General features: G+C 36.2%; 2 protein-coding genes and 1 long non-coding RNA gene across 3 annotated transcripts; 1 reads left to right on the top strand and 2 right to left on the bottom strand.

Moving 5' to 3' along the window:
• Positions 1-9,468: 9,468 nt before the first annotated feature.
• On the bottom strand, positions 9,469-13,924 carry LOC132121704 (uncharacterized). Its single transcript, XR_009426298.1, has 3 exons — positions 13,777-13,924; positions 12,845-13,181; positions 9,469-9,700 (listed from the first exon to the last, which is right to left on the bottom strand). It is a non-coding gene; the product is annotated as an uncharacterized LOC132121704 (long non-coding RNA).
• Positions 13,925-13,939: 15 nt separating this feature from the next.
• On the top strand, positions 13,940-21,614 carry LOC132121701 (E3 ubiquitin-protein ligase TRIM65-like). The gene is made up of 7 exons (XM_059531412.1): positions 13,940-14,052; positions 14,740-15,165; positions 16,812-16,907; positions 17,585-17,815; positions 18,257-18,428; positions 19,406-19,495; positions 19,592-21,614. The coding sequence occupies exons 2-7, from the start codon at positions 14,752-14,754 to the stop codon at positions 20,128-20,130; spliced, it is 1,542 nt and encodes a 513-aa protein (XP_059387395.1). The 5' UTR covers positions 13,940-14,052; positions 14,740-14,751; the 3' UTR covers positions 20,131-21,614.
• Positions 21,566-26,445, bottom strand: LOC132121703 (WW domain-binding protein 2-like). The gene is made up of 8 exons (XM_059531415.1): positions 26,269-26,445; positions 24,714-24,822; positions 24,309-24,444; positions 24,033-24,125; positions 23,782-23,931; positions 23,419-23,538; positions 23,259-23,335; positions 21,566-23,064 (listed from the first exon to the last, which is right to left on the bottom strand). The coding sequence occupies exons 1-8, from the start codon at positions 26,325-26,327 to the stop codon at positions 23,017-23,019; spliced, it is 792 nt and encodes a 263-aa protein (XP_059387398.1). The 5' UTR covers positions 26,328-26,445; the 3' UTR covers positions 21,566-23,016.
• Positions 26,446-26,772: the final 327 nt, after the last annotated feature.

Genomic DNA, 26,772 nt, shown 5'->3' with positions numbered 1-26,772 from the left:
ATTATTTAGTTGACACATTAATAGCCTATTCTCTCCCCCCCAGACATCCCGTGCCAGTCTCCCGCGAGTTTTTGGAGCAGATCTCTGAACAATTAAACTCGATAAGGACTGTACTTCTGCAAAGACCGCAAGAAACGGATTATATATATTATCGGCTGGAAAGTGTTGTTCAAGTTCTTTATCGTTTAGCTGCGGTTGATTCATTGCCGAGAGAGGATGAGATTTTTTTTTTTTTACACAGCAGTTTGGAGCTTTTGGCACCAGAAGTTGGTGTAGCAGGCCTACACTTTGAAGAGCGTGGACAAAATATGGTAGTAGGGAAAGAACAACTGCAGTTTTTACTGGAACAACGTTTTCGAGTGCATGAAATCGCAAGGATGTATGGAGTATCCTATTCAACCATTAGGAGGTGGATGAAGGCGTACAAACTTTCCGTACGACAAACATATTCTGACATCAGTTCGGAAAACTTGAAAGTCGTCATTGAGAACTTCATTGGACAGTACCCGAACTGTGGATACAGGATTGTTGATGGCCACCTGAGATCCGTAGGCATAAGGTATGACCTTTAAACTTATAGGATATATTTTCCCCCCTACAAATCGTAGGCTACATTTGAAAAATGAACAATTTTGCACGTTTTATTATATGATATTGTTTGTATATTTGTAGATAATCCGATGTAATAGTCGGCATGAAACATAAGTTGTGATTGTCTTTTATTACTTATGAATGTCCTAATGCGTTTCTCAATTTTGGAGTGTTTTTTAAACCGGTGGGTGTTTCTAATCATAGGCTTGTTCGACTTGAACCGGCGCTGCACAGGCCGATCGGTGAATGACATCAAATTACCGTGAGAGCGATTCAAAAGCATACAAGCCGTCTGCTCTCTATTCGCTCTCAAGGTACTTTGATGTCATTAACCGATCGGTCTGTGCAGCGCCGGTTCAAAACGAACAAGCCAATCAATAACGATGTCCCTGCCCACACATAAAGAATAAAACGCACGAGCAAATCAAGTAGCAATATTGAGAAAACGCCCATCATTTGGAACAACTCATTACAGCTCCGCGGAGACCTACGTGAAATAAATAGTTGCAGATTAGAATGCCATTGGACAGTTAATAGTCCCACCCCTTGCCGATGTTATGTTGTTAACAAGATGACAAGATGTTATGTTACTTATTGGTAATAATTTGTTTGATTAGGATAATAAGTACAATTATTATTATTATTTTTTTTTTTTAAACAGCGTTTAAGTACTTGATTTCTATTTTATTTATAGACCCCTTTTTAGAATTATTCCCCTATAAATGAATTTTCGTGTGTAGCATTTATAATTACCTTATTCTGAATGTTTCAAGGGTTACTCGTAATCGGATAATGGAGACAATGAGGCAAGTTGATCCTGTGGGGACAGTGTTGCGTGGCCTGGACCTACAGATTACACAAAGGCGGCCATATTCTGTGCCAGGTCCTTTGTCTTTGTGGCACATTGATGGCAACCACAAACTTGTTCGGTAAGCATTGTCATCAAACACTGAATGTGTACATAACATTGGCCCTTAATTAATGTAGTTTTCTTGTGTCTGTGCCTGTTAGGTGGAGAATTGTTGTCCATGGTGGCATTGACGGCTTCAGTAGGAAGATCATGTACCTAAGGGGCAATAACAACAATAGGGCGGCTACTGTTCTAGACTGCTTTCTTGGAGCCATCCATGAACTTGGTCTACCTCACAGAGTGAGAAGTGATAAAGGTGGGGAAAATGTGGAGGTTTATTAATTATCTTGTTATTGAATATATTTGCAAGTTGTGCTATAGGAATGTGACTAAGTGTAAATATGAATATGAATAATGCATTCTACAGAGCAAATTATATAAAATGTAATTGCAGTGAACGGGAAAGACATTGAAATACTTCATTTTTTTTATTTTATTTTTTTCTCATATTTTACCTATCATGTAGGCGCTCTGTAGAATGCTTAATTGTCTTTTCTGAACATGGTATTTGAGCTTCAGTCTTCTACTATTAAGTCAGTGAACTTGTATTAAGGATTGCTCTAACACCTTTTAATTGAAAGTATCTATTGATACAAATCCAACTATAACGGGAAACCGGACTCTGAGACAGGGTCATTCATTGCAGAGAGTGAAGATGACAGCAAGCAGGCATGTAATGCATGTATTGTTATGGAGATGTTTGTAGATTCTACAAGCATGTACATGTATATGCTAACTTGGTATTTGTCAATGGATTGTACTAGATGACATGTTTAATTGTCTATATGGTCAAATGTGTAAATGTGTCAAATGTCAGGTTACAACTGTAGTTGTTAATGAGTAAAATGTTTAGCAATCTGTTTTTTTGGTTTGTTTTTTAAGATTGTTTCTTTGGTTTGTATGTTACAGATGGAGATGCAGCAGTGGAGGTAGAAGGTGGAGGGACCCTTGATATCACCCTGGAAGATGTGCTTGTGTTTGCTTCTGGGGCATCTGCCATACCTGCATTTGGATTTCAAGAGAATCCTGCCATTACTTTTCTTCATGAGGAACTGAATGGCAAACGGCGGATGTTCCCAGAAGCAAACACTTGTGCCATCATCTTGAAGTTGCCCATTGGGCATACATATGAAGACTTTTGTCATTTTATGACAACTGGAATCATTCAGTCACCAGTATTTGGGGTAGCCTAAAACTTGGGGTAACTCCTGCATGGCTGTTCACTCCCCAGCTGTCCTGTTGTTGTTGTTGTTGTTGTTGTTTTTACGTTGTTTATACTATGTATTGTGTATTGTTTGCTTGTGTTAAAGTAATAATCATATAAATATTACTTTGTATGCCCTAAACCTTGACTGTCTTTTATTCTTTATACCTTATTTATTTTAGTATGACATGATAAAAATAATTCATTACATTTATATAGCGCTTTTCTAGGAACTCAAATCGCTTTTACATATGGAAGGGGGGGAATCACCTCCACCACCAATGTGCAGGTCATTGGTTTTTAATGACCACAGAGAGTCAGGACCTCAGTTTAACGTCTCATCCGAAGGACGGTGCTCTTTGACAGTATAGTGTCCCCGTCACTACACTGAGGCATTAGGACCCACACAGACCACAGGGTGAGCGCCCCCTACTGGCCTCACTAACACCTCTTCCAGCAGTGACCTAGTTTTCCCAGGAGTCTCTCATCCAGGTACTAACCAGACTCAACCCTGCTGAGCTTCAGTGGGCAACCAGTCTTAGGCTACAGGGTGATATGGCTGCTTTTGGATATTGGATAATATTGGTTAATCATATAAGTAATATAAACATGATTATGCCATAGCATTTAGTCAGTTTTATACAATATAACTGCAGTGTTGACTACTAATTTGACTTTTAATTGATGTCAATCTGCTCTTACAAGAATTCCAGTGATGACAATACAGATTGTGCAAATGGAGCAATATGGAATGAAAAACATGTACTTCAATAACTGCAAAATTGTTAAGAAAATGCTTTTTACTGTTATTCTTATTTATGTAACAAACTTTATTTCCCATGATTTAAAGATTTAGTGTTGCATTTATGATTATTGTGTGTGCTTAAGAGCAGGGTAAAGGTATGGGTATCTTGTGTATCAATAAGTAGACAGGAATAGGACCAGCATGCAGACAATACCACAGAATAAATCAGTCATACTCTGACCATTTAAGTCTATTATTCTGTTATTAAAAGCAGTGTTGGGGAGTAACTAGTTACATGTAACGGCGTTACGTAATTTAATTACAAAATTATTGTAACTGTAATTAGTTACAGTTACTACGAAAAAATGAGTAATTAAATTACAGTTACTTATGAAATTTTTAACGATTACAAAGGGGATTACATTTGAATATTTACACGCATCCACATACAGATTTAACTGATTTCTTTCCCAAATTGCACTGACTATTCTGAGACATACCGGCCGCCCTGATAATTTCCGGGATGCGGAAACACAGTCTGGTTCGTAGAATCCAGTCATAAAAACGGAATGCCTGACGGAATATGCCACATTTTGGATGACTAAATCAAAAGTAGGTCAGTACACTTGAATCAAAACATGACATGGACTAGTGTCTGTGAATATTAAGCCCCAAAAATTCAATATATGACTTGCACATTCTGCGTGTCTGTGGAAATCAGGCGCGGACTGGACACCGGGAGAACCGGGACAATTCTCGGTGGCCTGGCAGACGATTTTGCCCCACTATTTAATATCATTATTGTATAATTGCCTGCCGAATGTACTAAAGCGATCATTTGCGAATCCGCGATTTGGTAATTAAATCTCTAATAAGTCATGAATTGTTAGTCATGACTCGCGCGCTCTCCGCGCCTCCGCCAAACGGTTTGGATCAGACTCCGAGTAATCAATGAGAGAGAGAGAGAGAGAGAGAGAGAGAGAGAGAGAGAGAGAGAGAGAGAGAGAGAGAAGAAAGAGAAAGAAAGAGAAAGAAAGAAAGAATAGAGTGGACAGCTGGAGCAGAGAAGCAGAACTACTGTTCAGGGTTTCAGGTCAGTTTCATCTGTAAAGATGCTTTTTTGTCTTTGTTTTTTTATTTATTTAATCAAGCAGCAGCGCACGTTGCTAATCAGTCATCACTCAAAATACTATATAAAGGACATCATTATTATCTGTTGTAATGATACAGTAGTAATTTAGCTGAAAAAAATTCAGATTTTTTTTATAGGTTTAGGGGGAGCTATGACAGACAACAACACAACCCTTACGAAAATTAACGTTTTAATATTTAACTATAAATCCAGAGAAAATGGTTACTATTGTTTAACTGTGATAACCAAAAATGTAAAATTATTTTACAAATGTATTTATTTAAAAATAAATACAAATCCATTTGCAAAAAAAAAAAAAAAAAAAATTACTCAAGGTTATTTTACTTTTATATAGGCTAATAAAAGCATGGTTAATTTTTGTAAGGGAAGAATATGGATTATATATAGGATTTTTCTATAAAGATATTGTAGTATTGTAGAGAGTATTGTATTGTAAAGTATAGTTTTGTTCAATCTTGAGTATTAAAGTCATGAGAGAGATGCATAACAGGGCAAAATAAAGAAACTGAAGAGAAAAATGGAAGTGAAGGTGCAGTTCAGGAGAGAACTTTTAATTATTTTGCATGTCCCCAAATTAAAGATTTAAAATAGATAAAAAATAGTTTTGTCCATGAATTTGTTTGTATGAGTTTGAATTTTCCAGTCTGATTTTTTTTCCCAGTCCTTCCCTCCTGTAAATTAATGGCAAAGACATGGTTTCATTTACTAGACATAGGCCTGCTGAAGCTCGTGGTGTTTTCAACCTCTGCTGCCTCAATATAGGAGTACACGAACACATAAACACAATTTCTAGAACTGCTCTGTGTCACTTCATGTGCATTTTACTTATTTTGAGAAAACTATCATCATATACAAAGAGACAGCAGTTTAAAAGAAACACCAATGTTTAGGATTTTATTACACAGAATACGTCACATGCTTATTAGATAACTGTATTTAAGTTGATGTATATGCTTTTATTTATTATTCTTTAATTTTCACAAATTTACAAAAGTAATCAAAAAGTACTCAAAAGTAATTAGTTACATTACTTTAATAAAGTAATTGAAAAAGTTACACTACTATTACATTTTAAACAGGGTAACTTGTAATCTGTAACCTATTACATTTCCAAAGTAACCTTCCCAACACTGATTAAAAGATGCTACAAATGACATTACAAACGCTTCGTTTTGACATAAAAATAAATTAAAAAAATCATTCAGTCATACATTTCACTCATTAATTATCTTGTGTTAGTGGAATATAACTTTTCCAAAGACGCAGAACCCCCATACAATACAAATCTGTAAGACATTTAAAGCACTGAAAATATTTTAGAAAAGCAAATGTATACTATATCGAACATTGCTCCTTTATGAAATTGTTAATGCACTGAGCCCTTAATGTACAGGAATAAATGACCCAAAACTTACTGAAACTTCCTTACAAATAGATCAAGGAGTGGACATGGCTAATGAGCAGATAAGTGTCCCTCTTCTGCCACCTACTGACTTTAGTGGTCATTTACTGTCATTTTTGTTTTAACTGTTTGTTTTTCCTGCAGGTGAAAACAAGATGCATCCGTTTAAGCCTGTTACAGTTTATTTATCAGGGCTCTTAACATAGTAGTAAAAAATGTGCAGTATGACTAGGCTCAATTTAATAGAGTGCTAGGCTTTATATTTAGTGTAGCTCTATTAAATAGTATTTATGTTAAACGATTTTAAATTGAATGATTGATAATTTATTTTAGTTTAAAATCCAATACGTTTCTGAATGGTTAATTAAAACTAAATGCAGCATCTATGAATGAACTTGAGGCATGCAGACCGGCTGCTGCAGGGCTTTAACAAATCTTAAACAAACAAATAATGATATGACCCACTTTTTCTGAATTTTACTAGCCCATTTTATTTGTCTCTCATAAGATCGTATATACATGACAATAGACTTGTATATCATTGGGATACCAAATGTATGTAGCCTACTTAACATTCAGCATTATAAAAATAAATAAATCCAATGTAGTTCTAAGTAAACTGCCAAAATAAGATTATCTAGAATGTCTATAACAGTAAAAGTATGAGAAAATAAGGAAAATTAGGCGGGCAGACGTTAAGACGTGCAGACGTACAGACGGGCAGATGTGCAGACGTTAAGACGTACAGACGTAATCCACACGTTAACTTCTAACGTGACGCCGCCGTCACGTCTGTAAAAATCAACAGCTACACGTTATTGACGTGTCTACGTGACGTGATATTTGCGTGTACGTCTCCATATAAAACAAATGGAGACGTACACGCACGTATACACGTGTGTTATCTGTCGTGCTTGTCAGTCTCGTCGCCGAATGACACAAAGCGAGCGCCATAGACGCCGCATCCAATGTAGACAGCACTGCTTATGTTAACACACAGCTCGTAGAAACGGGCCTGGCAGCTCGCGCCAGTTCTGGACACGGTGAAAGTTTCCTGATTGTGACGGAAGGCCGAATTTACATGACACATTATAAATGAGCATAGTCTGCGATAGATACAGTGCCAAAAAGAAGAGAAGAGGATAAAGACAGAGGTAAAGAGATGTAGTGAAAGAAAAATGTATTGCATAGGAGTAAGATACTATAATTTCATGGCAGTTATTTTTACTTAATGTTAGCAGTTGTTCTGAGTTCTGAGTCCCCAGACTGTGATTTTGTACAATCATGTCAGTTTTAAGACGCATTTTTTATTATCACTTTTTTATTAATGTTTTACTCTACAGTTGTGCAGTTTTGGGGGGATACAGTACAGGCCAAAAGTTTGGAAACATTACTATTTTTAATGTTTTTGAAAGAAGTTTCTTCTGCTCATCAAGCCTGCATTTATTTGATCAAAAATACAGAAAAAAATGTAATATTGTGATATATTATTACAATTTAAAATAATTTGTTTTCAATTTATTATACTTTAAATTATCATTTATTTCTGTGATGCAAAGCTGAATTTTCAGCATCATTACTCCATTCTTCAGTGTCACATGTGACATCCGGTCTATCACATGATCTTTTAGAAATCATTCTAATATGATGATTTATTATGAGTGTTGGAAACAGTTCTGCTGTAATGTGTGTGTGTGTGTGTGTGTGTATATATATATATATATGCTAAATCATGAACACAATGACAGGGTGAAATGGGCTGTGATGCATGGGGCGCCAGGTAAAATCTTGCCTAGGGCAGCAAATTGGTCAGGGCCGGCCCTGACTAACAAGTCACGTATCTGCCATTGTCATTATATTTGAAACAGCAATACCAAGAAAGGTTACTCACTACAATATTGTGCAAACACCTGTAACATTTAGGATACTTTTGATATCAAGTTTTGCTGGTTAGCTTTGTCATTGAAAGGGTACAAGCTGACCTACCTTCTAAAATTTGAAATTTCTTTAATTGTTTTGTTCAAAAGAAATAATGGTGAATTATATAAAATAGGAAATATACAAAGACGGTTTACAACAGAATAACTACAGTTCAGTACAACAATTTCAAAAACATCAAAATGGTCAAAGAACTGGTAACTAACTTAAAAATGGTTTGTACAGATACTGCAAAATAAAATTCCAGGACTTTCAAGGACTTCTACTTTTTTCTGGTTTTCAATGACTAAAATCAGATCTCATTTATTAATCAATATTGTTATTATCTTTCAAATTCTAATAAACTAAAAAAACTAAATGGTACAAATAAAGTGCAGCACATGCAAATAATGCAATGACTGTGGCAACTTTAGCATTTGAAAGGATACTATGGCAAAGTTTCCTTATTCAATCTGATATTTTTCATGAATATATGATTAAGCTCAAGAATGTCATACACATGGAATATTATGAGTTTTATCATGCTCATAGACACTAGAAGTGTAACAATACACTTAGCTCACAAGATGAGACAAAACTAAACCCAAACTCACCGCATATACAGAGCAAAAGTTTACCGTTTCACACATACAGTCTTTACTTTTAAATGACCTTTAATAGATCATGTGTTTACAAAGCTCAGTACTTTTTTAATAGCTTTTCTATGTAAATATGACATCATTGCACCTCGCAACTTTTTCAATGTGTCGTGCTTGAAATAAATAATGGTAACACTTTACAATAAGATTTATTAGTTAACAGTAATTAACTGTAGTTAGTTAACATAACCAATACGTCTGCAACATGTATTGGTCTTAATTTGAACATTTACTAATGCATTAAAATTAAAAGTTGTATTTGTCAGCATTAGTTAATGGACTGTGAATTAACATGAAAAATCTTCATTAACAAACATTGACAAAGATGAATACAAACAGTAACAATTGCATTGTTTTGCATTGCAAAAGCATTGTTTATTTTAATACATTAACTTGTTAACAAATTACACCTTATTGTAAAGTGTTACCAAAATAATGTATTCCATGGCAATAAATAATAATAATATTAATAAAATCTGAAATTGAAATTGTGAAAAAGGTCAGAATTCTATGTTAAAGAGATGAACTCATTCTGAGTTTAAATCAGAAGAAAAGTTTTTTTTTTTCTCAGCATTGCAAGAAAGAAAGAAAGAAAAAAATTGTGAGAAAAAGGTAGAACTTACCATTTTTTCCCATGGCAAAAAAAAGAGAAAGAAACCAGAAAAAAAAAAGATTTTCAAAATGTCAAGTTAGAATTAAAAAAAAAATAAAAATAATAATAATAAAACAAATAAATACATAAAAATTCTGAACTGTCTGAAAAGTCACAATTACAGTTATAATTTTTTTTGGGTCAAACAAGATTTCATATGAAGGTGAAAGATTTTCCTGATGCTGTTCTTCACACATCACTTCACTACTGACCACCTTTTTGGCCCACACAATTTTGCTAATTAAAGCAATTTTAAAGACAGATCACCACGCAGCAGATAACTTTAAGTTTATCACAAACAAAAGCCCTGCTGTTTCAGTAGTACAGTGTTTAATAAATGCAATAGGTGCTTTGGGCTCCATCTCTGTAGCGGTCCAGGTATCTGAGAGTCTGTCCGTGAGGGTATTTCTTCTGTGGAGGGTGATACACTGGAGATCTGTTGTACTCAAACACTGGCTCTCTCTTATCTGTGGCATATATATAAAACACAACATGCCCATTAATTTTCATCCAGAGCGTCTGAGGATTAAGCCGGATGTTGTGACTTTGTTTTTGGACTGGATGTTAATATAAATGAGTCACAAAACCTAACTCTTAAATGTTATTTTAAGAAGTGGAAGGAGAAAGGATATAAAAACAACTGTAGTGAATAGATCTTCCTGAAAATCAACTGCTCAACATAAAAGGAAAGCTGTTCTAGCATGTCAACACATTACTCTCTTAACAGTGTCTAAACGGTGTGCGAGACAGACTGATTCCACTGACATGGAAAAATTCCGACAATAGCTGCAAATATGAGAGACTATGCTATTTTTTTTCCCAATGCTATGCAAGCTGAGTGTCTTTCTGAGGGTTTTCTGAATAGTACAAAAACAAAGACAAGCTGTGTTCATTCCGAAAGCTGCATTTGCTGTGAACATGAAATGTCCTGTTTGCAGAGAAAAGCAACCATTGTAAAGCTGACCTTTATAAGGCATAATTTCTGTGTAATGTAATGTTTTATTTTCTAGATGACACGTCCTCATTGACGCATGCATCTGACTAATGTGACGCTGCAAATAAATTGATTCCAAATGCAACTGATAGTTTGTTGAAGGAAATTCAACATTGGGAGGATCTCACAAAACCTGTCATGAACATGTTCAGATCAAATTTCACCTCACGAAATCAAAGAGATCAACATTGTACATTAAAAACATATTTAAAAAAGCCTATTTTTAGACCTTTTTTTCCTAATTGTGATATTTTCATATCAATTAATTCAATCAATTTACCCCACAATTCTCATTATTATATATAAAATATTCTGTATTGCTAGCAAAAAATGTCAGTTTTGGTTATATTTGATTTCCAAATGTTTTTAACAGAGTTTCTCCAAGGCTGCATTTATGTGAAAAAATAAAAAAATAAAATAACTGTTTCCCGTTTGAATATGTTGTAAAATAGAAGTTAATGATTTTATTCATCAAATATGCATTAAGTTACATTTTAAAATATATTCACATAGAAAACAGGCATTTTAAATAATAATATTTTTTAGAATATTAGTTTTTTTCTGTATTTTGATCAAAAAGCAGCATTTGTGAGCAAAAGAGACTTTAAAAAAATCCAACTTTTGACAAGTACTGTATATAACTTCTTTTTTAAATGTCTTATAATAATAACGTGAATATTGACACAGAATTGTGGATTGTAACATATTATCATGACCTACTATCACTGTGTAGGCTGGACTGCGGTGGAAAGTACTGACTGACCCTTGGCAGGAGCGGAGATCACAGCTGATCTCAACATGACCCTCCGGTTTAAACAATATGAAAGCCTGTTCCTCTAGCAGGAAATGGACTGAGGTAATGGCAAATCTCTTCCCCAAACGACACAGAATTTCCCGGGATATTCCCACTGTAGTGAAATAATCATCATAAACTGACATCATTACTTTTCAAACAATTATTTTTTCTTCAGGCCAGGGTTTTCCAAACGGGAATCGTGAGACTGAGGTCATTACGGGTTTAACATGTTTTCACTCTATGTGGTTGTCTACTGGCCTCAAATCAAAAGAATCTCTAAGAGGTTAACAGACGTACTCACACTAGCCAGTGAAGATACTCCTGCTCAGCATTTGGCAGATGTTCATCTGCAAAGACAGACACCATTTATGTTACTCTATCACCATCATGTGGAGGAACTAGCAAGCAGTTTACTAAATGCTGATAACTTGACATTTCTGAAGACCAAACCAAAAAGCATTTAACATTTAAAAAAAAAAATATATATATAATAATAATAAAAATAATAAATATATATATTTAAAATTTTTATATATTCAGTTATTTTGTCTTGTGGGGTATAAATAAACATATTTATGTGAAATAGCTTATTCAGGACAGTACTAACTAAAAAATAACATGCAATTTTTATGATTTCCTTTATTTTGTTAAAATTTTGCATATTTTGCAAGGGGTATGCAAACTTGTGTGCACAACTGTATATTAAATACATTACACACACACATATATACCGGTATATACATATATACACACACACACACACACACATATATATATATATACAGTGCCCTCCATATGTATTTGAAAATTTGTAAAGACAAAATTGCTTTCTCTGCTGTGGAATTAAGACATTTGCAAATATGATTAAAAGATGAATATGCGACGAAACTACCGAATGTCCCATTTTATTATTCGGTCTTTTGACATATAACGGTTATACCAAATAAAAAGGACAGCACTTTTAGAGTTCATCCCACTATTTGATGTAAGCAGAAGTATTGGAACAGTTGAATTTAAGGCAGATGTAAAAGATTAAAAGCTGATATTTAGTTGCAGATCCATTGCATGTAATCAGAGCAGTGAGTGTGAACCCATAGACATCTCCAGACTCTTGGTTCCAAAACTCTACTGGCTCACATTTGTGAAGAATCATTGCTTTCTATGTTTGGTGCTGATTAGAGCTTTGCATCTTGCTGTGTAGCTTCTGTAATTCTGTGTCAAATTCTCCTGTGGACTGTAGATGGACAGAGCATCAGCCCAGCTTTCTGGAGCTTGTTGGTGATTTTACAGACATGTATTTTAGGGTTCATTTTCACAGCTTTTATGATTTGTCTGTCATCAACTATTGTTGTTTTTCTCATCCTATCAGGTCGGCGTTGGTTGCTGATGTTCCCGGTAGTTTCCAATCTCAAAGGGCTTCCATGACCTTTGTTTTTCCTACAGTTCTAATTGTCTTCCTCTTTTCTTTTAGCACTATTGATGAATGATATGATGTAATGTCTAGACATGCAGCCAATTTTCTCAACCACTAAACCTAACTACAAGTTTAGATGTACTCACTTAAATCAAAAGAAAAATCTAAATTATTATCAATAATTTTGCATAAAGAATTTTGCATTGTGACAGTTTTTTTCATAAATGCAAAGAGAAAAAGAAAAAAAAAGTAATACAAATATAAGCATCAAATAGAATCATAAAATCATCAGTGTAAATAAATACTCATAAGCTTCTACTTTTAGTAACAGATTTTCATCATTCTGCTGTTAATGAATCTACTCTGCTTCCTCTTCAGAGATCATGATGGTTCACTGACACACTCACATGTTCGTAGTCGATTGTCTCTTTCTATCTCAGGGTTATTTGTGTTCTCCAGCATCACCTTCTTCCTTTCCTTCACCTCAGTCTTCCTGGAGGGATGCTGATATGGGAGCCCTATGTTGACAGGCTCAGTGGCTGCCCACAACAACAATCAATGTTCACTGACTCACACTGATGCATCTACATTTGATCATATAGCTCTTGTGAAAATAACAGCTATTCACTTGCCTTTTTTATTCTCCTCCTCCTGTAGGTCTTCCACCAAACATCTCTCCGGTTGTCCAGTCAATGTCCTCATTGGGCATCGGACCCAGAGGGGGAGACCGGTGACCCAGAACAGCTACAGAACATTTGATAGAGGATTTATTAGTATACCAATGACAATAATAATAACAATAATAATAATAATTATAACCCTACAAAATAATAATATCTAATAAATATTATACATGACTTCTTTATAGTAAAATAATAATCATAGTAATAATATAAAAATGTCAAATATAAATGTTATAATGCAATTTTATGATAAAATAATAAAAATGTGATAATGTTATCAATTTTAATAGAAATATAAAATAACAATAAAATGTAATATAAATAATAATAAAAACAATAAAAGTAAATATAATAATTTTACATAACAATAAATATAAAAATAAAAAACAACACTAATAATGTAATCATTTAGAGCACGTCTTAGATAAGCAGTAATTAAAAGTGCTTCGAAAAATGACAGAGAGGATAGAATGAAAATACAGACTAATAAATAAACAATCTACTTATTGATTATAATACATAAAATTAGCAGACAGATAAATGCAATAAGTACATATAAAGGTCATTAACACCAGAAGACACACACACACATACAGAGAGAGATTATTTAACTTCTTAACTGCACATTCACACAAATGTCGTCCAGTAGAGCTCACCGGTGGACCGAAGACCCCTCGCGTGAGGCTTCCGCGCCACATCCACGGCCGCCCGCCGCGCTGTATTATTTTTTTTGTTGTTTGTTTGTTTTTGTTTTCATACGCCGCGCTGCGCAGCGCTTTGATGAGACGTAAATGCACAAGAAGCGTGACGTAACGTGCGTTCACGTCATCGCGTCTGAGCGCTCACGCGTATTGGAAGGCGACGAGAAACCCAGAGCGCGCAGGACTCGGGGTTATTTCACGTTTCTGCACATCTGATGAATAAATACTCCCGTGAGTCTTACGAGAAAGGAGTTTGTCGATTAATAAATGTTCTGCTTTAATTTCGAAAGTAGATGTTGTTTAGTGGGGATGTAGGGACAGATGGAGTTTGTCTGTTTTCTGTCTCGATGTTTTCAGCATATGGAATTAAAAATGACTATAATTTATCAGGCACATGTGTTTGATTCGGTTTATAGATTAAAGAACGGTATACTTAAACATCAACATTTATCTGATGCTGAAACATACATCTGTCCACCCATCCATCTCTCTATCCATCCATCTATTTATCTACCTATCCATCCATTTATTTATCTGTCTATCTGTCCATCCATCCATCTATTTATCTTATCTATTCATCGTCCATCCATCTATCCAACCATACATCCATTTATCTATATATCCATCCATCCATCCATCCATCTTTTTATCTATCTATCCATCCATCTATCTATCCATCCATCCATCTATTTATCTATCTATTCATCATCCATTCATCTATCCAACCATCCATCCATCCATTTATCTATCCATCCATCCATCCATCCATCTATTTATTTATCCATCCATCCATCCATATCCATCTATTTATCCATCCATCATCCACCAATCCATCCATATCCATCTATGCATCCATCCATTTATCTGGTGGTTTTCATTGACATTAACGTTATTGCTTCCTGTATTTTGTCCTCTCAGGTCTCCAGATCTATGATGGATGATCATATGCAGTGCACGATCTGCTTGGATCTGTTTAAATGCCCCGTGACGATCCCATGCGGTCACACCTTCTGCAAGGCCTGCATCTCCAGATTCTGGGATGGCATGAACAAAGACTTCCACTGTCCTTTCTGTAAAAATCCCTTTGACACAAGGCCTGAGCTGAATCGCAACGTGTCTCTGTCGATGATCACGGAGATGCCCGCCACACACAGTCCAGTTAAGACGGATGTGAGCGCAGGAGCCTCGGTCCACACGGAGCCGGAGCAGATCTGTGAGCGGCACCAGAAGCCTCTGGTCATCTACTGCAGGAACGACAGCATGTGTGTTTGTTACGAGTGCTCTGTGAACGAGTGCAAAGGCCATGATAAGATTTTGGTGGAAGAAGAACGGAAGAATCGAGAGGTAATATTGTATTTGACATACAAATGCTGTATAGTTTAAAATAGAATATCAATGATATCTTTATGCAATATATGTATTTGTGTGTATGCAATATATATATATATATATATATATATATATATATATATATATATGTGTGTGTGTGTGTGTGTGTGTGTGTGTGTGTGTGTGAGTATACAGTCGTGGCCAAAAGTTTTGAGAATTACATAAATATTGGAAATTGGAAAAGTTGCTCATTAAGTTTTTATAATAGCAATTTGCATATACTCCAGAATGTTATGAAGAGTGCTCAGATGAATTGCATAGTCCTTCTTTGCCATGAAAATTAACTTAATCCCAAAAAAAACCTTTCCACTGCATTTCATTGCTGTCATTAAAGGAGCTGCTGAGATCATTTCAGTAATCGTCTTGTTAACTCAGGTGAGAATGTTGACGAGCACAAGGCTGGAGATCATTATGTCAGGCTGATTGGGTTAGAATGGCAGACTTGACATGTTAAAAGGAGGGTGATGCTTGAAATCATTGTTCTTCCATTGTTAACCATGGTGACCTGCAAAGAAACGCGTGCAGCCATCATTGCGTTGCATAAAAATGGCTTCACAGGCAAGGATATTGTGGCTACTAAGATTGCACCTAAATCAACAATTTATAAGATCATCAAGAAATTCAAGGAAAGAGGTTCAATTCTTGTAAAGAAGGCTTCAGGGCGTCCAAGAAAGTCCAGCAAGCGCCAGGATCGTCTCCTAAAGAGGATTCAGCTGCGGGATCGGAGTGCCACCAGTGCAGAGCTTGCTCAGGAATGGCAGCAGGCAGGTGTGAGCGCATCTGCACGCACAGTGAGGACAAGACTTCTGGAAGATGGCCTGGTGTCAAGAAGGGCAGCAAAGAAGCCACTTCTCTCCAAAAAAAACATCAGGGACAGATTGATCTTCTGTAGAAAGTATAGTGAATGGACTGCTGAGGACTGGGGCAAAGTCATATTCTCCAATGAAGCCCCTTTCCGATTGTTTGGGGCATCTGGAAAAAGTCTTGTCCAGAGAAGAAAAGGTGAGCGTTACCATCAGTCCTGTGTCATGCCAACAGTAAAGCATCCTGACACCATTCATGTGTGGGGTTGCTTCTCATCCAAGGGAGTGGGCTCACTCACAATTCTGCCCAAAAACACAGCCATGAATAAAGAATGGTACCAAAACACCCTCCAACAGCAACTTCTTCCAACAATCCAACAACAGTTTGGTGAAGAACAATGCATTTTCCAGCACGATGGAGCACCGTGCCATAAGGCAAAAGTGATAACTAAGTGGCTCGGGGACCAGAATGTTGAAATTTTGGGTCCGTGGCCTGGAAACTCCCCAGATCTTAATCCCATTGAGAACTTGTGGTCAATCCTCAAGAGGCGGGTGGACAAACAAAAACCCATTAATTCTGACAAACTCCAAGAAGTGATTATGAAAGAATGGGTTGCTATCAGTCAGGATTTGGCCCAGAAGTTGATTGAGAGCATGCCCAGTCGAATTGCAGAGGTCCTGAAAAAGAAGGGCCAACACTGCAAATACTGACTCTTTGCATAAATGTCATGTAATTGTCGATAAAAGCCTTTGAAACGTATGAAGTAACATTTATATTCTAATATTTTTTCTGTGCAGACAGGATTAAAGAAAAAGAGTGCAGAATTCAAGAAACACCAGGAAAGCGCTGAGAGAAGCCGCCTGGAGCTCATGGAGAACATGGAGAAAGCCAAGGCAAGACGTCATCATCATAACTCTCTTTATTAGGAACTTTATCCAATATCATAATATCCAAACACATATGACATTATAGTGACACTTTACAATAAAAAAGAACAACATGTAACATGTTTTTTTTTATAACATTAACTAAAAATTTATAAATACAGAAACAAATATATTGCCCATAACTAATGTGACTTTATTGTAAAGTGTTAATAGCATTATTTCACCCACGGACAACTAAAGGAGACGTTTTGAGGAATATCCAAATTACTCTTTTTCATAAAATGAAAGCAGACAAGAGCTTTCATGCACAAATAAGGTCTAAAATCACCATAATATGATCCGAATATAATCTATACTTCTACTGATCAATATTTAATAAATCGCGTCCATTCTGCAAGAAGGCAGGATCTTATTCCCAGTTTAATCACATGCAAACACATGCAGGACTATTTTTTTATACAAAATACTCAAAAATCTACACAAACTGATTCATATACAATGCCAGATGCCAATCCTAAAATCTTAAGCATTTGTTTATTTAAATCCAAACGTGACTTTTTTTGGCCAGGCGGTTTATATGAGGAAAAGTCTTGAAGGATGCACACTGAAGTAGAAAGCTGTAGCATCACTCCTCATGGTGTGTGTGTGTGTTTTAGCATGTTGTTCTCGCTCTGCTCTGTTAGGTGTCTCTACAGCAGACGTCTCAGTGGGTGAACACCAAGTTCTCACAGCTGATTAAAGTGTTGGTAGAGAAGCAGGAGGTGACGCAGCTTTTTCTGGAGCAGCATCAGGAAGTGACTCTGATGCAGGCTCAGCAGCGGCTGGCTGTTCTGGAGGAGAGAGCCATGCAGCTCGCAGCCCTTCAGGAGGAGATCAGCAGCCTGTGCTCCCTCCCTCCCTGCCAGCTCATCAAGGTTTCAGCAAGATTTAATTTAATTTGACTTAATTTTATTTTTATTATTTTATTTTAATTTATTTTAATTAATTAATTTATTTATTATTTACTATTTTATTTTAGATATTATTTTATTTATATTTGTAATTTTTTAATAATTATATATTTATTGCACCACATACACAAACAATTAATTAATTAATTAAATAAATAAAACTGGCTTAATTTTCTTTTTAAATTAAGGAATTTAACATGCATTCATGTTATTATAAATATAAAAGAGCTTGTTGATGCTACTAAGATTGTTTTGGTGGGGAAAATATTACTATTGCAAATATTTTTACAGTGATATTTATAATCACATTAATGATTAATTTTTTTAATGTGATTGTTTTAGATTTGATTGTTAATGTTTATAGGTTTAATCTGTGTTTATGCTCCTCTTTGTGTGCTGACGCAGGACTCCAGGTTCATAGGAAGTGTCCCATGCTTCAGTGACGTTCCTGTGGATGTGCATGTGAGCGTACAGGAGAAGCTGACGCCCATCACAGACGTCCTGTCCCGCGTGTCTAAGCTGGTGTGTGAGGATCTGGAGAGAGCCGTACATGTGTCTGGAGGACAGGAGAAAGAGGGTGAGGAATGATCACAGTCTGTTCACTGACCGGCTGATGCTAAGTGCACACAAAAATGTCACCAGTTTCAGTCCGATTAGCTGGTACTTCAGGACACATAGATTTCTTTTATCAGTCAGCTAGTAATCAAATCTTTACTTTGTGAAATAGTCAGTGCATGTTATTTTAGTTTTGGTTTGTAGTTGTACACACATTCTCAGCCATTTTTTGTGCAACCATTATTTGAATATTTTTTTCAATTTGTGTAATGTTTAATTCAATTCAGATAAACCTGCTCCTAGATGAAACATAAACACATTTAAAACCTTTATAAAGAATAAAAGATTATATTATACCATTCTAGAAGTGGGCAAAGTCAGCCAAAAATTAAACCTTTTGGTCAATAACAATATATACTATAAAACAGTAACTATATATATATATATATATATATATATATATATATATATATATATTTGCTCAACATGTACTCCATTTGTTGAAAGCGTGATAATAATTTCCTTTTTTTTTTAATAAAAATAATGGTCCTTATGACAGTTTTCAAAGTGATAGTATTGTAGGCCTATCACTATTCTGATAAATGTAATGTATATTAACTGTCATTAATGATGCAAAATACAATAAAGTATCATAAGTTATATTATTTAAGTTTAAAACAGTAATACAAATACACATTTATTTACAAATAAAATTGTTTTTGTCCAAAAATATTGTTTGCTTATAAAAATATTTAAAGTATACGGAAAACAAACTATTATTATTTATTTATAATCTATTTTATTCTAAATATTTTCTATATATATTATGGTCCTCATGCCATAGTCCTGTCAATTACAAATTTTAACAAATCATGAACTTTTCAATTGAAAAGTTTTATAAACAAATCATATTTAAAATACAGTTTTTTTTATTTTCTTCTAAAAATCCTGTGTTATCTGTGTCTCATCAACATCCCTGTTTCATCGTCTTTCTCGAAGGCTCTCCTCAAGATAAGAGGCCAGTTCAGGCTGTTGTTCCCAGTCCTGCGACTCCATCGTATCCGGCCGAGAGAGACGGACTGAACGCATGTACGCTCATATCATATCACCACAGGACAGTACAATGCTTTAAAATCCATCGGTAATTTATTATTCTCATATGTTTTAATTCTTCTCTTCATCCAGACCGTTGCAACCTGACCTTTGACCCCCGCACTGCCAACGCTCACTTACGGCTCTCCCAGAGCAACAGGAGGGCGGAGCATCTGATCTCTGGGCCCCGCCCCGTCCTGGCCGATGAGTCCCGCTTCGACCACACCTGGCAGGTGTTGTGTTTCCAGAGCTTCACTCACGGCCAGCACTACTGGGAGCTGGAGGTGTCCAAACCCTGGGCCTATGTGGGCGTGACGTACCCGAACATCCCGCGCAAGGAGAAGGGCAAGCGCTGCATGGTGGGGATGAACGAGCTTTCGTGGAGCCTCCAGCTGGACGAGCGGCAGCTGAGCGCGTGGCACGCCGGCTGCAAGGAGTCCGTCGCCGGTCAGCTGCAGCCGAACGCACAGCCGCTGCGCATCGGGATGCTGCTGGACTACGAGGCCGGGACGCTGACGTACTACGGCGAGGGACAGGTCCGGCTGCACGCCTTCCACTGCGCCTTTACACAAGCACTGCTCCCGGCCTGCTGGATCGGGGAGGGCGTCACCATCACACTCTGTGAACCATGAGCTTGAACATATCTGATCCTGAGGAAATAGATGCATCATCCCTACCGTAGCTGAACCTGAGACGCGTGGCCTTCCTTTGCCATCATTTCCTCCTGGTGTTTCTGAGCGGTAGACGAGCTCAGTTTGTGCTCTGGAATGGTTCGGGTTGGTCTGTGGAGAACTGTGTAAGGGCTGAAACATACTTCACACAAGTCCTGTATGTATGCTCACACTGAAGTGAAAAAATGTAGTGAAATACTCAAAGTAAATAAGTCTCTTATGCTCACAAAGACTGCGCTGATTTGGATTTTGTGAAATATTACAATATAAAATCATTTTAATCAGTATATTAAAATGATTTCCGAAGGATCATGTGACACTGAAGACATGCTGAGAATTCAGATTTGATCACTTACATTTTAAAATAAATTCTAAATTAAATTGTAATAATATTTCAAAATTTACATTGTTTTTGTTGTATTTTTTTGATCAAATAAATGCAGCCTTGATGAGCAGAGGAGACTTCTTTCAATAACTATTCCAAAACATCTGTGTTTGTGTACTTCATAAAGTCTGTTTCTGTCCATTCTTTCCTGTGGCCAAATGATAGAAGGTTACTTGAACTTTTAAGAAGTTTTGAAGAGTTTGCATTGAGGACCAGCTGTGCATTTTGTTTTTATGTTGTGTTTGAGTGAGATCAACATTATTTACTGCTGTTTCCACTCTAGTATATGATTCCAGATGATTTACAGAACAAACAGTTGTTGTGTTCATTTCCATCTTCTGTTTTCCTGTGCTGTAGGATTCTTGTTATAGTGATTGTATTTGTACGCATTTCTACTGTATTAGTTTTAGTAGCATTTTATTTTTACAGAGTTGAATTACATTGTGGATGAAGTGTCCAGCAAATTGATCTTTAAACACTTTAGATATTTACAACTGTGATTATGAAATTATATTTCATACTCTAAAACTCTAGTCATAAACTAATTTCATTATCATTGGCTGCGTTCAGAATAACTTACTTGCATTCTTTGGTATAAATAATGCATACTGCAAATATCGTATTAGTATGCTATTCTGAACAATAGCCTTTCTATGAAGAGCCACTGAAAATTTCAACACTGTGTGCGTTATATGTGAATATGGGATCATAATTATATGAAATCCTCCCTTTTATAGCATACTTGAGGTCTGAGCTCACATCTTTGAGCTTTTGGATTTATGCACTAAAGAGTAGCAGGTGGAACTGGAACCTAATATTGTTTGATTTTTAGAAAAGCAATTTAATTTGCACAAGCTAACACAGCTGCAAGAGTGAAGGGAAAACTGGAAAAGCACATCCTTTGGGAATAACAAAGTAATTTCGAATTGTGTCTTTTTGTCTGCTTTTGAAACCCTGGTAATCATGTACATGAATAATGAACACAAAAACGTCCATAAATGACATGCATCGTTCCACTTGTATAGGTTTACTTTAATAAAATACACTTTAAATAAGACAATACTGCGAAGACCATGCATAACTGATTAATTGTATAATTAAATAAATTAGGGGAAAGAATAATCAACAAACGCTGTCCAGGAGACTGAAGGTGCATGAAGGGTTAAAGTGCATCTTTAGTCTTAACTGCTGCTGCATGCTACAGAGATGCCAAGACTAGTACACACTGCTGCAGAACACGTCTGAATGAGCTTCATCACAATATACAGCATGTGGTGTTTGTGAAGGGCTTTTACACAATGCTCCGTTAATTTGATTGATTTTTGATGAAAATGATTGCAAAAGAAGCCAAAGTGGAATCAACCACAACATGTTGCAGGGAAACAACAAGCGAACAGCCTGTCCAATCAGAATCAAGAACCAGAACTAACTGTTGTATAAAACAGATTTGCAGAACATAAAATTCAAATACACTCACCCTCAGGCCATCTAAGATGTAGAAGAGTTTGTTTCTTAATCAGATATGGAAAAATGTAGCATTGCATCAGTGTCTCACCAATGGCTCCTCTGCAGTGAATGGGTGCCATCAGAATGAGAGTCCAAACAGCTGATAAAAACATCACAATAATCCACAACACTCCAGTCCAACAATTAACACCTTAACAAATCCATCATTAAGATGTTTTAAACCTAAAACCATTGCTTCCGGCTGAGTCCTATATTCGTAATATTAATTTCTAGAAAGAAAAAATAATCTTGTCTGAATTAGGAGAGAAATATGCACCGTTTACAAGCCAAAGCAGCTCTAAACAAGCATGTGGGTGGATTTTGATGAACTTTTCCACAGGAGGAAGCGTTATTATGGATTATGGACTACACTGGGATCCATTGGTGAGCAAGTGACAGAATGCTACTTTTAAGAAACAAACTCATCTACATCTTTCAGCAAATTGTAATTTTCCACTGAACTATTCCTTCAAGGGATGCATTTGGCCAAATGTGCAGTAAAGGGGCATTCGCATTTGATTTGCAGTGACTAAGTGTCCAGAAGTCTTGTTTTCCAAACTATGGAAGTCGATGGGGATTGCTCTTAAGCGACTGCTTAAGTGTGGAGTAACAAGAGAGCAGTCAACGATCAACGATCTCTTATTTAATAACATTGGATGCAGCCGTCGAGAATGAATGACGACCAAAGCACCGTCCAAAACTCTTATGCAACTAGCCTCGTTCAATCGATCTATACAAAAATCACTCATAAAATGTCTCCTAAATCAACTATTTTTTACATTTAGAAAACTCAATCAGCTAGCAGTTGGTCCCTCTCATTCACCAGTTATGAATTAATTAAAGTAGTTTTATTCATGTGTCTCTCTCTTCTGGTCGGGTCGAGTTAACTGGTGAAGTAAGGATGAGATGAAGGGAATGGAGAGAGAGGAGAGGATGTGTGCTCGCTGCAGACATGTCTACTGGTTCTTCTTGTCTTCAGGTGGAGAGTACGGTGGAGGCTTGTCCTTCAGAATAAAAACACAACAATATTCTCAAATTGTTACCCAGGTTGGTACGTTTTGTTTTGATGAAACTCTACAGGTTGTATGTAGATTCAAACTTGTTTAACTAGATTACATGCACTATATTATATGTGAACTTGGCAAACAGGTCGGACCTGGTTATATGTTGTCTTTGTTGACATGACAGGCGAACTCACCTCAGGCAGATAGACTCGTGACGGAGCAAACGTAGTCTCCCTGGAACTGGCTGCAGCTTCAGCTGCTTTCGCCTCCGCTAGAACAACAAACACAGTTCATTTAAGACAGGAGTGACGTCTTGAACTATTAAACTCAACGGAGTACAGTAGTGGCTGATACCTGCGGCGGTTCTGGGTAGGTCTGGGTCGAGATGAGCGTGGTCCGTCGGAGCTGTATACGGAGGAGGAGGCATGTAGGCTGCTGGTCCATCAAAGCCAGGAGCGCTGGGGTAAAATCCACCTAAGACACAATAAGTGAAAGTGTGGCATCCCATGCACGGAATATGTGCTCTGCATTTAATACATCCATGTACACACACTTGAAACAATTCTTGTTGGTACTGAGACTCGAACCTTTGGGTTACAAGTCTGACTCTCTAACCATTAGGCCCCAAATAACATCTGTTTAGTGTGTGAGAGCAAGTTTAAATATCAGTACATCGTTTACTCAGCACTATTTAGGACATATATGTTGTGTATTAACCTGGAGGTGGAGGTCCAGGGTAAGCGTATCCAGGTGGAGGAGGCGCAGTCGAATACATGCCGTTAGCAGGAGGAGGAGGAGGGTAAGCGTACGCCCCGTTCGCCATGTAAGGACAACCATAATTAACAGTCACCGGTTGCCCTCTGGATGCTGAAATGAATGAGAGAGAGACTGAAGGTAATGCTTCTACATCAAATCAACAACACGATGCATTTCAAATGAAATTAAATTATGTTAATTTTAAAGCATACCCTGTGCCGCCACCTGTAGCATGTACTGTCCAAACTCAATCGCTCCTCCCGCGGCAAAAACCAACTTGAAGGTTGCAGATCCTTCCCAGCCGCCTGCAGCAGCGATGGAAACACTCTTCAGTAACATGAACTTCCAAACTGAACACCCTTAACACTGTTTTTTAACATGAATGCATAATATATAAAGACGTGTCAATTGTTTTGTATTAATTACATGATATGAAAATTAATTCGTTGAATCAGTTGCATTTATTTGCATTTTTCGAAGCGTTTTACCTCCGGGCTCGGCGCTGATGGTTCCCTTGATGTAGTTGGCACCGAGTACTGGCTGTTTGACCTCACAGCCCTTCATCAGATAAAACGGCATCATGAACGACTGCAGAGGGTCCTTCCCTTTAGTCCAGAAGATCACCTAAAGATCAAACCACAGCAGTTCAAATCATGAATATATTCATTTACTGGGGTTGTTTACAAACCACTGAAAAACACTTTATTGCACATGCATCCTTTAGCCAATCAGGAGACAGACGATGCTAAAAACCCATCAGGTTTATCATACTAAAGATATGTTTAAAGATAATGCAAAAAAAAAAAAAATATTGAATTGTTTCCTTGCTCTGTCCTTATCATCATTAAAAAAAATTAGATGATGGTCTGTACTCCTCCTCTTGTGTTACGTACCCTGTAAGGTGTCAGGTAAACGCTTCCCTTCTTGCTTTTTCTGAAGGCTTCTGGCAGGCGCTCTGTGTCACTGAACACCAGCTCCACATTCTCATACGACATCAAGACACTGCAGGAAAACAGACTCGGTTTATTACAGTCAGCACATTCTCTGCCAACACATCGCTGAGCAAGGAACAAAGACTTTTGGTTATAGGTTTAAAGAATACCAGCAATCAAAGAAAGTCGTCTCTTGTTATAATAACTCACTATAATTACCAATAACAATAATACAATTCTACTATTGTTAAATAAATAATGTAAAAATATGACAAATAAATAAATATAAATAAAATATATATTATTACCATTTATTATATATAGAAATAAAATAATAATTGTAGTAACAAGAAAATGTTTATCATTAATAATAATAATAATAATAATATTAATGAACATAATATAAATAATATAAATAAAATAAGTAATTTTATAATAAACAATAATATCAAAATGTAAGAAAGTACAAAAAATAATATATATTATATATTATTATTATAAGTTGTTGTACTTAAACATTTAACTGTAATATTATAAACAAAATAATATAAATAGTAGTAGTACCAGTATTAGTAAGACTAGTAAAATTATTAAAAAATACATTAAAATCAATACAAATAAAATAACATACAACATATTAAGATAATAAAATTATTGTAAAGGAGATGCAAAAAAAGTTAAATAAATAAAAATGCTTCAATAAAAAGTATCAGACAATATTAAATCTATTTGGGTACTTATGTGATATATGATAATGATTTGTTGATATGTTAGTGAAATGCTGGTGTCATCAGTCTCAGTCTTTATCAGTTGTGTAATAAGATCACAGCTATTGTGAAACTTTAAGAGCATGTCATTTCTTTTAAAAGAAGCTTAAGAAGATTATTACTGACTTACTGAGACGAACACAAGCATTTTACCGAAGAAATACGAATCCTACTATGGGCGAGGGCGGAGCTCTTTAATATTAATTAGGTAACGTGGCATGCCTCCTGCTGATTGGCTGAAACACAAGCGGGGGTTCGTCAGCCGGCATACGTCATGAATATTAATAGAGCTGCGTGGCTGAACCAGTCTATGGGCTAAACGCTGAAGGAAGGTTTCCAAGCAACTCGAGCATGACTAAATTATTTAATATTCATAGACGCAGACCTCGCCATAGTAGGATCCAGAAAGCTGCGCAAGAGCCTTGTTTTTAAAAGATAGCAGCTTATGTGACTGAATACGGTCTGCATTTACAGCGTGTAAACAAAAGTATGTTTAAAATTAATACATAAACAGCAGACAGTCTGAGAACAAATGAATAAAATGCGTGTGATCTAACGTTAACGCGTTGTTATTCAACACATGACACTGTACTATTCATATTATGTGAACAGAAAACCTCAAACACACTATTTTCTTTTTTTATTATTAAATTTTGGACAAATCCGTTAATCAAAAACAGGACAGTAACGTTACCAGATTTATATAGTGACATAAAATAACGACAGTAATCATGAATACACGACATTACCTTTCGCTGTTGTTGATGATAACTCCTCCAGACTCAGCGTGATTGCTGTTGAGGGACATGCTTGAAATCTGTCTGTTATTATTATTATTATTATTGTGTGAAACTGATGCTCTACATTCTAAGAGCGCAACTCAAAGATCCACCTGCATTTCCGGCGTAAGTCACGCCCCCGGACGACGTCATCGAGAGCTTTTGAGATGGTTCCCGAACCTTCTCAAATAACAAATAAATATTCATCGAAACAAAGGGGAATAATCTCATATTATTTTATTTTTCTTTGCTTAGATAGATAGATAGATGGATAGATGGATAGATGGATAGATAGATAGATAGATAGATAGATAGATAGATAGATAGCAGTAAACAATTTCTTGTACTGTGTGCAACAGGCAGCCAGCATCGACTTTTATTTTGTAATATGACATAATGCTTAAGTAAGCCTTAAAACTACGTTTAAGAATATTTCTATTTCTATGTAGGTTAAAAATGATTATTTGAAACTCG

The sequence above is a fragment of the Carassius carassius genome, chromosome 39, assembly GCF_963082965.1.
Source record: "Carassius carassius chromosome 39, fCarCar2.1, whole genome shotgun sequence".
Classification (NCBI taxonomy): domain Eukaryota; kingdom Metazoa; phylum Chordata; class Actinopteri; order Cypriniformes; family Cyprinidae; genus Carassius; species Carassius carassius.
Note: the sequence above shows the minus strand (reverse complement) of the source record. Positions and strands in the feature narration are given on the sequence as shown.

Coding starts and splice junctions, on each gene's coding strand:
- LOC132121703 (XM_059531415.1), bottom strand. CDS start 26,327: ATGTCCCTCAACAGCAATCACGCTGAGTCTGGAGGAGTTATCATCAAC. Junction 24,823..26,268: donor ATCATCAACAACAGCGAAAG/GTAATGTCGTGT, acceptor GTTTTCCTGCAG/TGTCTTGATGTCGTATGAGA. Junction 24,126..24,308: donor CATCAGCGCCGAGCCCGGAG/GTAAAACGCTTC, acceptor TCGCTGCTGCAG/GCGGCTGGGAAGGATCTGCA.
- LOC132121701 (XM_059531412.1), top strand. CDS start 14,752: ATGATGGATGATCATATGCAGTGCACGATCTGCTTGGATCTGTTTAAA. Junction 18,429..19,405: donor TGGAGGACAGGAGAAAGAGG/GTGAGGAATGAT, acceptor TCTTTCTCGAAG/GCTCTCCTCAAGATAAGAGG. Junction 19,496..19,591: donor GAGAGACGGACTGAACGCAT/GTACGCTCATAT, acceptor CTCTTCATCCAG/ACCGTTGCAACCTGACCTTT.